Consider the following 14,885-nt stretch of genomic DNA (forward strand, 5'->3'; position numbering starts at 1 on the left):
TTTCCAAGTATGTGGAAAATTAAAAATTCATAGATGTCTTTTAGGGCCTTTGCTATATAAACTCTAACATGTTTTCTATGCTTACTTTTTCCTTTTCTTCTATTCATTTGCAATGTTGTATGGTTTATAATTCTTGTTATTGCATGCATCCTTTGTTGCATAACTTGTAATATATTAATAAATCTTGCAAATGCAACATCAAGTAAGTCTATCCACTCACAATCTACTTTTACTAAAATTGTTTCCAAGTAATTATTTGTATAGCAAATTTATGTTTCATTTGTATACATGTATATTTCTACAATAAAAATTAAATGCAACATTGCATGAAAAGAACCTTCGATTAACTTAACAAGATTCTAATTTTCTTTTGTATATCAAAGTTTGCCAATTCCATTCTCCAATTCATATTTTCTTTAGTGATCTCATGTGCTACACATCACAATTTTGAGCACTACAAACTACAACACTTGAGTAGATTTACGATCTTTGCTTTTATATTTTAGGTTGTCTTCTCACAAAGATTATTTCTTATTGTTCTTCTCAAATAATGTATTTGCATTTTGAGGACTACTCTCTTTTCTTCAAATATGTCTTATACACACTTGAATCACCTTAGAATACAAGTACAAAAAGTGAAATTTATAAAACATGTCAATTAATAATATTATGGTTTCTTCTCTATTCTATTTTAACTTATTTATTTCTCGAGTTAGTTGTGTTTGCTCTAACATTGTGCTAAATCCCTCATTTATGGAAATTTTAGCAAAAAAATTGTTAATTTTTTGGGCTTGGTGAGTTCTTGCAAAGTATGACTTTGTCAAACACAATTTATACATTGTGAGAATAACATGAAGAAAAAGTAAACAAAAATTAGAGATAAGAGAGTCTAGAAGCAAATTTGATAGCAAAGATTATTGGAATATAATTGAAATAAACTCACAATTTGTGTAGTTAGCATCTACTACATTACTTGTTATTTACACAATCATATCTATTAAATGTTATTTCACAATTATCCTCACTCATTATATGGAGTACAAATTCAAACAATGTTGGTCACATTACAAAGTCTTTTGTTAGGTTGCATTCAACAAGACAAATCACTCATTGTGTACATAAACACACCTCCACTAGTATTTACATCATCTTTTACTTTAAGTACTTTTTGTCATTTTACATTTTAAGTAGGAAATATTTTTCACAAGTCAAATTGTGATATTGCTATCAAAATTTAATTATGTAGTTCTTGAGTTAAACTCATTGACCCTTGATTCATGAATAATGGTTCACAAAAGCACCTCTCAGAAGAATAAATGAGCACTTGACACTCATTGAATCTAGGTGATGCTCAAAAAGATAAAGCATTAGAACTTCCAAAGAAGTCACTCGACCTACATATTACTCCAATACAATTAAATCCTTATAGCAATATCACAATTTTACTTTTAACCATTATTCAAATATTTATTTATTTATACTCATTTTTAAGAATGAGATATCATCAATAAATTTATTACCTTAAAATACACTACAAAATTTATAGAACCACTTTACAAAAAATCCTAAAACCCTTCACTTTGAACTGAACTCAACAGAACATCAGTTTCACTAGTTTTCAGCCAGCAATGAGCTTTATTGAACAACAGCCAGTTCAAAAGAACGGTGTTAATGGCACAGGCTCTCTTCAATGGAAATTCAAAATACTCAGCTTACAGTCCACTACGGAACAGATCAGTAACTTAAAACCCTAAAAACATCGTAAAGCCCTAATTTCTGAACATACAAAACAGAACACCATTTTTACTAGTTTAAGCCTTTTACTTCATAACAACCAATCATCAACTGTAATAGTGGCAGAAACTCTCTTCAATGGAAATTCACAACATCCAGAATACAGCCCACTATGAGGGTAAGATAACCCTCTTGATACGCCTAGAAAAAGGTCCAGGGCTGTAGGACAAGGCACGGCTGCTACGCCTGATACAACGCTCAGCTGATTGAGGAGACCGGGGTTCGAATCCTGCAGGTGAACCAGAATCGACCCCTTCTTTGTTCTCTTTTTTAGTTCTTGGCGAAACTCTCTTTCCAGACACCTGCATGATCTTATCCGGCATCGGAACGTAATCATACACTTGAGTTATCCCCGCAGCCTGTCTTTTCAAAGCGCATTGAACCACAGATTGAGCTCTGGAGCGCTTCTGCCCAACAATCGAAGAGACGCTTTTTGTGAAAAGGGCTTCTTTTGAATCCGCCTCAGAAGAATCCCTCCCTCGGATTCGAAACTTGGGCGACCGCTTCTTTGGATGCCTCTTTATGGAGTCCGGCACAACCAATGGACAATCCTCATTATCTTGATCAGTGGCCCATTTGGGCTTGAAGATCTGTGCAGGCCTAGGGCTACAAAAGGCCTTCGATTTAGGGCTACTCAACACCTTTGATTTAGGGCTACTGATGATCTTCGATTTAGGGGTTTCAAAATCTTCATGTGGCTTCACGCCATTACTTTCTTTCTCAGCTTCCTCCTGAGACAATTTCCTCTTCTTGGCCCCTCTGATCTGCATTGAGGTGCCATCTTCGGGCTCATCTCTGAGCCTTTTCTTGCTGCCCTCGATCTTCCCCGCCATCCGCTTCTTCTCATAGGAAAGGCCGCCCATAGACCAGTGAGCATCCTTGGCCCATGACAACAATGGGGCAGTCACTCCCATTGGCGGATCAACCCTCTCTGAGTTGAACTTCAGATCACTGTAAAACCTGGGCCTTGGAAGACTACTGCCATAGAATCTGCTTGGCCTTAGCGGCAGAACCATTTTGGCTCCTCCCTTCAATAAAAAGCTAGAACAGATTCCAGCTTAAAGTTCCCTGCAACTTGAACAAAATTGGAAACTACTTGATTATGGATAATAAAAATTGAATTTGAAATGAAATTAACAGCATAAATCAATGAAAGCGAGGAATTCAAATTCACGACAGAACTTCCAAGGATTTGAAATATGCAGGAGCTTAAATGCCCAGTGAAGTTGCGAAAATGTAATGCAAGGATGATTTAGCGGGAAGTTTCTAGCGAGGATGACTGAAACTTTTGGCAGATAATTGGAGAAACTTGAAATTGTTGGCGGGAAAGTTGGGGAGCTTTGAAATTATTGGCGGGAAAGTTGGGGAATTTTGAAAATATTGGTGCATCGTTTAGCGGGAAAATCCTAGAATTTGTAATATAGTTGCCGACATGGACACTTGCTAGGGTTGAAAGAATATGAAGTTCGGGAAAGAAGTGGGTCGCTTTTGTTACGGGCAATGCTCGCGTATTTAACCTAGACTCTCATCATACGATATAATTGAAACTTAGGTTGGAGTTATCAATATTGACTATAACCCTTATTCCTTTTACAATATTCCACCCTATATCCTTTTTATCAAAAGGGCTCACTAAAAACAGTTCATAGTATGTTGCATTTGGTATTTTAATTTTTGATGTTATCATTAACTTTTATATAAAAAATGTCGGTATATGCTTTAAGATGTATTTTTACAATATATCTATTTTTATTTCTTCATGAAAAGTGTTATCAATTGTTTTATGTAAAATGTATTTGATTGTTTTTTAGATTCATGATGATTACGCACCTATGATTTTTCATATAGTGGTTTACCCTTGTTGTCTTAAGATGACATATGTATGAGATATTCAAATATGTTTATATAATTCATAACTTTATTTAACTCATCATTTGTATTGTGTTATCTTGCCCAATGATGATGATATTTATCATGCAACTCAAACTAATCCTATATATGTTATCAATGCTTCACTTTTCAAAGAAATGTTTAAATCAAATTGTTTGAAATGCGTGTTTTGATATTGAACCAGAGATAAATGCATTCAATGGGAATGACTTCTTACAATTTTAGACGTTAGACCTTCTTTTATCTTCACATTATGAGCACATACATATACTTTCCTTGTGTATAAAAGTAAAAAGTATCGTCATATGCACCCCAAGTAGAGTCACTAACCATTGCATGTCTTCTTTGCAAACCAAAACTCTCCACACTAATCATAAGAGAAGGTAATTTACAATAGGATTGGACTAAACTTAAGATACTTTATCCATAAACATCGAAACAAACTGCAAAGGTAGACATAGTGTCCCCATGATGCCTAGACCATACCATAAGGATTGCATAAGATAACAAGCCAACTAGATTGATCGCCTATCAAAGCAACAGGAAAAATTTCCAAATGATAGGAAACAAAAATTAGAAAGGTAGATATTTTGGGTGATGCAAGACTGCCAATGAACAAAGGATGCTTCTACATCAAACACCTTGGGTGACTTGGAAATGTTCCATAAGTGAAACTTATGAATATTTAACCAAGTTTAAGACATGAATTATATGCTCTTTCTTCACCCACTTGTTTTCTTCATCCAAGCCATTGAATTGATTATTTCCATCGCCTTTGATAATGATGCATCCCTCACTACATGGTAAATGTTTTGCAAATGACTTCTCTTATTTCCTTCAAAATTATGTCAATTATACAAACATCCACACTATTCCATGCTCGATTTCGCTCTTCTTCAGGTTCCATGATTTTTGTACTACATCTTTATTATATAATAATCTTTACTGATAATCATCAATGGATGCTTTACTTGTTTAACTATGCCTTTGAAACTCCTTAGCAAAGTCTTCATCTATGAATCGCTTACATGATTTATTGCTCATTTGATACCATAGTATTCTTCTCACCTTCTTATACTTATTCTTCTTTACTATGACATTGTAGCAAATTTTGAAAGTTACAAGCCTTCAAATAATTCAGTTTTGTTTGTGGGGGGAATATAAAAAAATAAATTCAACAATGTAAACTATGCGAGATGAATCCATTAACTAACCACATTCACACTAAGTCATTCAATATAAGAGACCCAAATTATATGAAGGAAGTACGCTAGAAAGTCTGTTTCATGCAATGTTAATTAGCCTTAAGATGTGTAATGTGAATGCAAATTGAACCAACTGATTTAATGACAATAGTAAATGCAATCTAAGTACTAAAAGTATGCAATCAACCCAAGTAAGATATGGAAATAGATCTATACTAAGAGATAAAAGAAAGGATGGAAAACTTAGCTTGAAAAATGCAAGAGAATATGCATTTGCACTCTAAAAATTGTAGATCTAAAATTGTGATTTTGATTTTGATTGCAAATCCACAATCAAGCAAGAAAACCATATTTTTCCCAAATCTCCAGGAATAGGTTGACCTAAAGAAAACCTTCTAGAAGGTTGATGAGAAGTTGGACATGTTCTCGGGGTACTATAACAAAATTGAGCCAAGTTCTCCCAAAAGATCTCAATAAGTAGTTTTCAAATTCGAAGTTGTAATTTTGATACCCTGCTTCTACACACAAGAAAAATTGCTTTTATTTTGTTAGATGAGGGCTTGTCTTGTTCAAGTCCTATATTGAGGAATCAACCTTGAAATTGAGATGAGAATTGTGAGGCCTTGCCCCGATCCATAATAGCACATCTGATACAATTTATTTTGACACATTATGACTCGATATGTTGAAATATTATGATGGACTATACATGATTTATATTATTTTATGTCATGTGATACATTACTTTAAAAATGCTTAAATAGGTTATTTAATGTTTATCTGTAGACATGCATTATGGTGATATAATTTAATAAATGATTCAGAATTTTGAATATGTTAAATACTTTAATTATGCAATTAGTAATGATCAAATATGTGTGCAAAAATGAGGAAAAGAATATTGAAATAAAACTTTCAATGTTTTGATCAATGTGATTTTGCAAATAAGATTTAACTATATACATGTGATTTTTCTCGAACTATTGATATTCAAATTGAGTGTACAAGATAATTAACCATGGAATGTATTGGAGAATCGGTAATTGACCCAATGTGCAAACTGTAAGACTAAGGTTGAATCCAATAAAGTAATTTGAACCTCGTTGTCAATTATTTTATTTATATTATAATTTGAATGTGTGCATCATTCTGTATTTTGTAAGGTGTTGAATGTGTGTAATAGTGAATCTTATGGTGTGATTTGACACTCATAATAGATATATGTGTATTAGCATGTTAATATAGGGTTACCAAAGCAACCCATTAGTCTGAGACTGATTAGTTAGTAACCTAGATTAATTACCCTAATTAGGGTTTAGTGAAAAGGTTACATTCGTAGGTTTTTAAAAGTTTAGATATTTCAAACCAATTATATAGGTCCTAAAATGATCCTAGAGCCAAATTTAATGTAATCCAAGTGCCCAAGGGGTATGTGTATAGATTGGGGACCTTTTGTACCCTTTTAGAAATTCCTAATACCATTTATGATCCATAACTTTTAGTGTGAAAATTGACCATCCCCATGAGGTTTTTCAAGTTTACACTTCTCCTAAAAGGTTTCCTTGATGGTAGGAACAAGTGGGAAGATCAAAGAAATCTTAAGTCAAGTTTGGAGTTATTGCCATTTTAGGTGGGTAAGTTTAGAAGCCTATTTCATGGCCATTTTGAGAGTTGAAGATTGTTCACCCATTCTCTACATTTAGAGAAAGTAAAGCTCGAAATTGAGGAGGAAGAAGGATTTAGCTCATCTCAAAACTCCATTACCATAACCTTTGTGAAGGTAGGATTCTTCATGGCCATGTTCTTCATGCATTATTCATTGCTTGCTTATGTAAATCTCTTGCATGTTTGTATTTCATGTCTGTGTTGTAACATGTGAGGGATGGGTTATTTTTGGGTTTTCTATTTGTTTTTCTTTCATGTTTTCCTTTTGATTTTGTTGGGAAATCTGTGAAGGGTGTGTTGGCGTTACTCATACTCAAATAGGGCAGAAGTGACCATATACGGGAGGAGGGCTTTAGTTGGACTCCAGGTCAATGCAGAGTCTCTCCTCGTGTTGAGGAGAGGGAGAAAGTAACGTGTTATGGGCCCTTACTTTTCAATATAAACTCTTCTTTTTTTTGGGGGGGGGGGAATAAGAAAAAAGGGAAGTTCATTGTGATTTGGTAGCCTCATAAGAGACGTAGGACTGTGTTCCATAGGTCACATCAGCCCTTGGGAAGCACCTAGGACCCTTGGGTGGAGTGTGGGGACAACTGGACAGTGTAAGGAATATGGGGTAAGGTTAGTTAGGAGTTAGGATTGGTTAGTAAGTATTAGTTAAATGGTTAGATGATTGGTTAGGATTAAGTTGTAAATAATATTTTTGGATTAGTAAGGTTAGTAAGTATTAATAAAGTAGTAAGTGTTTAGTGTTAGGATGTGTTAGTGGTAAATTAGTGTTAGTTATAGATCTGCTTTATACGTTTTTGTGTTAAGGGTTAATGTTAGTATTTAGGTGTCAATAAAAATGTTGTGCTTTTTGTTAAATATCTAATTATTTAAATAATAGTGTTAGGCATTAGATAGGTTTAGTTAATAGTTGAATGGTTTTTTTAATTAGTAGTAATGAGGTTAGTATTTTTAATTATAAGGTTGATTATGTTATTAAAAGAGGGAGATTATATTTAAAGAGTTATTATAGGATTACATTTAAGTGTTAAATTTATTTATGCTAGAATATTAGTTGTGTCATATTCTTACGAATGGTATATTACTTTATTTTATATTTTATAATGTATTATTATTAATGTCGATAGGCATTCTACAATGGCAGAATAGGTGGAGTGGGATGGTTTGAGCATGGTGGAGTGAGATGGTTTGAGCATGTTAATGTTAACTTTTATTCTTCTAGGTTAAATTTGACAACCATCGACGTGTCAAAAGTTTAAATCTTATTATAAACACAATACAGTTTTAAAAATAATGTAATAAATCCTACATAAAATATTTGTTTAAAAATAATATTTGGAGATATAAATATCCATTTTTTTAGAAATTAAAATAAAAAGCTTAAGTTAGTAAAAAAACTAAATAAATGGAGATAAAGCAAATATAAATAATTTTATATGTAGTAAATTAAATTATAATTATTATGTATTGGATATCTATCGACATTTCTTTAGATAGACAAAAGATTAAATTTGACAACCATCTACACATCAAAATGTTTAATTTAATTATAAACAAAATAATTTTTAAAAAATAATTCAATAAACACTAGATTAAATATTTGTTTAAATTATAATGTTTGGATCATAGGAGATATAAATCGTCAAATTTTTTTAGAAATTAAAATAAAAAGTTTTAAGTTAGTGCAAAAAAGTAAATGAAGATAAAAGGAAATATAAATAGTTTTGGGTGCAGTAAAGTAAATTTTAATCATTTTGTAGTGGATATCTATCGGCATTTCTTCAGATAGATTTATTTAAGATATCTATACTAGTGTTATTAATAGCTCGAATTGCTAAGATCATAAGATTAGAAGGTGACGTAGAGATAAAATGAATGTTGAAAGAACCTTAGGTTGTAAAGTTTACGAATATGATCTAAGGATGAAACAAATGTCATGAATAATTCAATAACCAGTATTTAATGTTTTCAATTAGTAAAATAGGTTATTTTAATAATGAAAATTAAGGATTAATGTATTTGATGAACTTATAGAAGATTCAAAACCGGTTCACATAGGAGATTGAGCTGACACACCAAATTAATATGAAATAACTTGATAACCTAATAGAATTTATGAAACTTTATGAAATTAATAATGTGACTTACAAAATGGTCAAATTAAGGTTGACTGAGTCAACAATTAGGGTTTAGTTAACCTGAACTTGGTGTTCCTATAACACCTTGACTTGAGTATTATGAACCTATACAGTATGGTCAGAATGACAACTCTGCATCTTATTAAAAATAATTGAAACTCACTTTTAATCCTTTGTCAACTTTTCATAACCTATTTAGTGTAGTTTGTAATAAAATTGAGGATTAATTGACTTTTATTTAAAAAATTAAAAATTAAAAATTAAATTAAATTAAAAAACGTGTGTTTTTACCCTGATATTTTGGACATGACAAGAATAATGATAAAGGAAATGCTATCATGTAGTACGACTGAATATGTCAATGAGAAATGCAATTACCTTTGTAGATGCAATTGATTTTGATATGTGATCAAGTATGCAAATGTAATAGCCTTGACTCAAAGAAATCAAAAGGAAACCATAGAAGTCAAAAACCTCATGAATGAGAAATCTTGCGATGTGCCTTGATGAAGAATGGAAGAAGATGAATAATTTGGATGATAGATCTCTTTCTTAGAATCTAAACTCCACTACCACCTTGAAGGAAGAATCTTGATGTGAGAAGGAAATACTTGATCTTGATGAATGCTTGAAATACTTGCTTGAAGTCGCATGAACACGTGTATGTTTTTTGATGATTTCTTGTATGATGAACATTGATGAAAATGAAGTTTCTAAGCCTCCTTATATATTAGTTTTTTGAGATCAAACAAAAAGCAAGCGATCAGGGAGCAAAATCAAACAATTGAAACACTTGAGACATTTTGGGCCCCAGGACCTAAATCCCTCAAATAAGTTGACCTATTCTTGAGGAGGTCTCAAAAAGAGGTCCTCGGGGTCTTAAAAAAGTGTAAAAAGTATCTAGAAAATGGTAAAATTATCGAGAGATGTGGCAAGAAAAGTGGTAAACTAGCACCTAAAGGACCATGCCAAGAAAAGAGAGATGCTCAAGAAGTCTGAGCAAGATTGGAAGAAGGAGAGATGAAAACCACACTTAGGAGGACTAAAAGGTTCTAAAATAAAGTGTTTCCATTTTAAGACAATGCAATTTTATCTTCCTCTAGCAAGATCTTCAACAATTATACAACCTCAGAAACCTTATCTACCACCTATTGCAAATATATCACCTATTAATCCAAAGTAATCTAATCTCCTAAGGTCTAAGTTTTCAACATACTTAGGTTATTAGCTTTAAATAATTTCCTCTTTAAAGGAAGTAAATTGAATATGTTAAGTAACATGGATTAGTTTCTACAAATGTAATTATATTGCCATTGTTATAGATATGTTCCAAATGTAGATTTGGATCTCATATAAGTATGACAGGAGGAGACATGTCGCCAAGGTTTAAACATCATTAGTTAGTATATTAATAATATAAATAACTATATGTATAATATATACATTATTATATATAAGAGAATATGTGTAATATATATATTATATATATAATAATATATGTATATAAAATAATTTTTATCTAATGATGATTTATCATCAATAATGAAACTCGTGATCATATCAATCTGACTATAACTAGAAACTAAACACTCCCTCTTAGTTAGGAAGGATTGATATAGAACATATTATGTTCTTAAATTTATGAAGAGATATTATCTCAGTATGATATTCCTAGAATGACATATTTAAGAATATCAACATAAATCTATTAACACACACATATATGTAATAACATATATTACAGATGGAATTGGCCTTGTATCACAATGAAGCTAAATTTCTCAACACTTCTTTAGCAAAAAGAGAGAATTGAAGCAAATTCTATAACTTTACTATAAGTTTAAAGACCACCTTAAGTGTGGTCTATAATAAATTTATGTTATGGTGTCCAGCAAGATCCAGCCCGAAGAACCATAACAATTTAATTTCATGGTGTCTAACAAAATTCGGCCCGAAGAACCATGAAGAGTGGTTATCAAGGTGTCCGGCAAAATTCAGCCTAAAGAACCATTATAACACTCGCTCCAACACATTTGGTGTTAGGAGATAGGTCTTCTATTGATAAGATCATCACCTTAAAATATATACTTTTTGTTCGTTATCATAACTTTCAGCACACCAAGACAACAACTTAATGTAGTCTATTATGAGAAAAGGTCCAACTATTGATAAGATCATCACCTTTCAATAGCTCCCCTCTAAATATATACATCAATGAAAGATCGTCACCTTTCATGACATAATCAAAACAACATCATGTAGTAACTCACATGATATCCACCATGAACCAAGTCAAAGGGTGGACCCACCATAGTTGCTACTAAAGGGTGGAACAAGGGGTTTTCACCTCATCCTTCTCTCTCATAGAGGAGAGCACATTATAAAGAATTTCTCTTAGAACTTCTCCTCATAGAGAAGATATCATCCACAAAGGATTGTTAGGAATAAGGTGTCTCAAGCTTGTATAATTCCTATTCTTATTATTTGTTTTCTAAAATGTATTCTTGCAAATAATGTTGATGTGTTGACATCTTGAATTGTGTGTAAGGAGATCATGACTAAAATGGTAATGATGGATTCCTATGACACGTAAGAGCTATGTTAGGAAGATTCAATGACAGGTGAAGACATGTGGCAACTAAGATATTTGAGTACTGTACACTCTACCCCAATAGTAGGTTTGGGGCATTGCCCCGAAAATTTTTTTGGGGTTCCTATTTTCTCGGAGAATGGTAAAACCCTAATACGGTTTACCTTTTGGGAGTAGCCCTAAAGTGAAGCGCATGTTATAAGTGTTTTTAGGGTTGCAAAGAGATGCGATGCAAAAAGGGTGTATTGTTGGTACTACGAGTAACTACTAGAGTCTTCTGTTGTTGATGTTGAACTTGCATTGCAAGTGTATTGTAACCTCGTGTTGAAGATAATACATTGTGCAGGTTCTGAAGGGGTGGGGTTGTTTTACCGAAAGGTTTTTCCCCACTGGAAAATCCTTGTGTTATGTGTTCCTTTCTCTATCTATTTTATGTATGCATGGTTGGCTGCAATATTGTTGTTTACATGATATTGAATTTGTAAGTGTAGAAGATTTTAATAGGATTTGCATCATACTTTCCTTATGAGATTAGTGTAGGAAGTTGTTTCCGCACCTGAGTTTCCTTACAAGGATTGCATCTCAAAATTTCTCCCTCTAAACATTGATCCTGGAAAGCCAGGTCCTCTAGTTACTTCCTTAGAAACTCTCTTCACCCAAGGATGTCGGTCGAACTCACTTTGAATCTTATGCCAATTTTTTGATTTTCTGGTGGTAAGTCATCACTTCCTCCTGACATACATAGGAGTAGGCCCATGAACATCATGCAGTCACCCACATGTACTTTTAGACTCCCTCTAAGTATCAATCTTCTAAGCTCCTACGTTGCCTTCAAAGAAGTATCATGCTCCCTCATAATGTACAAGAATCTCATAATTTAGTTATCAAAGCTGAGAGCTTCATTTTATCCATCTTGATCATTGGGGTCTTTGGAGCTACTATCATTAGGTTGAGTCTGCACAATATTTGGTATCATGTGTAAAGTACCAACTTTATTTTCCTATAAGAACATCCTCAACCATAAAGGAAAAGATCAATGTAAATAACGTTTATAGTATGTATAGAAATTAAAAATAAGAGAGAGGTAAATGCCAAAAATAAGAATACTTATCCACACATGAAGATTCAAAATTTTCTTAAATTATTTGAGAATGGAACATCTCCCCTCTAAAAGTGGGAATGGAACATTGACTATTACTCCCCTCACAATGTAAAATTTTCACTTATTCTTATATTGTTGAAATTTTTTGTATCAAATATGATATCTCCTTTCTAATTTCTAACTTGCTTCTTTTATCCATTGAAAGTCCAAACATTCATTTAGCTTAATAGTAGAAGCAAACACAAACTCGCCCACAATACACCAATATCTTGATTGAGTATGATTGTGCCACTTGAATGACTACAAATCATACGTCAAGTTTCATTTATCAAAGAGAGACTCGTAGATGGTTCAATTTAAGTCACCACTTTCTCATGATGTTGCATTAAAATCACATAGTTGCATGAGTTACAATCCTCTTGACTGTGACAATTTATCGATCACTAAAGATTCCATCACAACATGGTTTACTCCCTCTGAATCAATATGATCGAGATTACTGAAGGTTGACGAAACCATATCCTCTAGTTGCTCCCTCTCTTTCAAGATTGTAGCTGATAACATGTCAAGCTCCCTCTGAATCTCAATCGATCTCTCTTTTCCTACAAGAAAATTCTTGAAGGAAAAAATCAAGGCACATAGCTCTTATAGTACATTTAGAAATACAAATAATGAGTAAATAAAGACAATAATCAATAATAATAGATATTTATCTCATAGGCATCAAATCATAAATTGTCTCCATATATGTCAAATGCCTAATACTTATCTAGACATATGCAAGTTATCTCAATTTTCAAATAGCTCATTCCATTATTATGCAATTATATAAATATGCTTCTACATACAAACATAATATATCATTTCAATAAAGAGAAATTTAAAATAAGAATTTGCATACCTTATGAGCCCCATTTCTCATTACCTTAGTCTTCACCATATAAATGTAGGTTTGGTAGCCCACTAATCCCATATTCATTAGCATGAACATTTCTTTCCTTGTACCAAGAATTATATCTTTTGCATGTCTCTCTTACATAGCTATCATTTGATGTCACATTATTAGTGTAATATAACCCTTTTTTTTTTCTTAAATACTTTTTAGCGGTCCCTTCATTAACATGTTGCTAACTTTTGATAGCAATGATGGTGATTATTTGGAAGAGGGAATATTCCTATTCATTCTCCCTTTTAAAATTATCTATCTACACTATTGATTTAGGGGGTATTCTTTTAGGATAAATTTATCCCTTATATCTCCCATGTCAATGACATTCACGTGACATAGTTTAGACAAGTTGAGGTAGATACATTTTTATAATCTTTTTCCATATCTTCACTACAAAAGGTAATAACATTATATCCCTTTCCATGTTATTATTAGAATATATAACCAACCTATAGTCCAATTAATGCTTCTAAAATCTAAAATTAATATTATTGATTTTGTAACAGAGTAGATTGTAAGAAGTCTAGGTAGAGCAGTGGTTATAATTTGATTATTTGTAGTTCTGGTGTTAGTATCTAGTTACATTACCAACCTGTCACCCATGCTCACTGTGGACACCTAAAAACCTTCAGAAAATAAAGTATTTTTATTTTTTGAAAAATTCCTGATGACATCATCATTTATTAATTTATTTATTTATTTTTATACCATTAAATCCCTTTATCTTAATTTAAAATATTTAATTAAGTAATCCCTCCCAAAAATGTTTAAATCTTATTTAAACATTATTTCCTTATTTATTAATTATTTAATTAATAAATTGACCAAAAAATCCAAAAAAAAATTTAAAAATTTTTTTTGCCCAAAACTTGGCCAATTTCCTTAAGACCACTAACCTCTTCCAAAAACTTCTAATTCTTCTTTAATTTTGATTAAAGGCTAATCCCATCATTTCCTACCCCTAATCCCAACTCAAAATATTTAATTAAGATTAAATATTAATCCTCATGTTTATTAAAAAAGTTTTAATAAATATCTCCTCAACACAAACCCTTGAAATAAATAAAACTTTATTTATTTTCAAAAAATCTAATTTATCCTCATCCTAAGAAAGTTCTAGACTCTTCTAGAAAGTCTTCATCCTCATCCTAGGAAGTTCTAGACTATTCTAGAAAGTCTTTATCCTCATCCAAAGTCTAGACTCTTCTAGAAGATGTCTTTAAACCTAATCCTAATCCCCTCCTAACCTTGTCACATTCCCTAAACATGGGTTAAGACTTACTAACCCAAGCCAAAGTTAACAAATATCTCCTCCTTCACCCACCCTCATTAAATGCCATCCACTTGCCTATCCCTAAGCTAATCCTAAACCATCCTAATCCATCCTCTAATCATTTGCACAATCCTAAGCAAGCTTAAAACCCTCCTAATCAAGCCCAAGTCAAAATTTCTCTCATCTCCCTCAAAATAACCATAAAACTTTATGAAGCCCACTAGGCCATAAATGACTCTTCCAAGCCCTTTTATTGCTCTTACAAGCCATTAT

General features: G+C 32.3%; 1 protein-coding gene across 1 annotated transcript; it reads right to left on the bottom strand.

Moving 5' to 3' along the window:
• Positions 1–1,615: 1,615 nt before the first annotated feature.
• LOC149569748 (uncharacterized) lies at positions 1,616–3,120 on the bottom strand. Its single transcript, XM_089822476.1, has 2 exons — positions 2,977–3,120; positions 1,616–2,862 (listed from the first exon to the last, which is right to left on the bottom strand). The coding sequence occupies exon 2, from the start codon at positions 2,808–2,810 to the stop codon at positions 1,905–1,907; it is 906 nt and encodes a 301-aa protein (XP_089678602.1). The 5' UTR covers positions 2,811–2,862; positions 2,977–3,120; the 3' UTR covers positions 1,616–1,904.
• Between the last annotated feature and the right edge of the window lie 11,765 nt (positions 3,121–14,885).

Source organism: Cupressus sempervirens, chromosome 3 (assembly GCF_028749045.1).
Source record: "Cupressus sempervirens isolate cs-2001-9-10 chromosome 3, ASM2874904v1, whole genome shotgun sequence".
In the NCBI taxonomy this organism is placed as follows: Eukaryota; Viridiplantae; Streptophyta; class Pinopsida; order Cupressales; family Cupressaceae; genus Cupressus; species Cupressus sempervirens.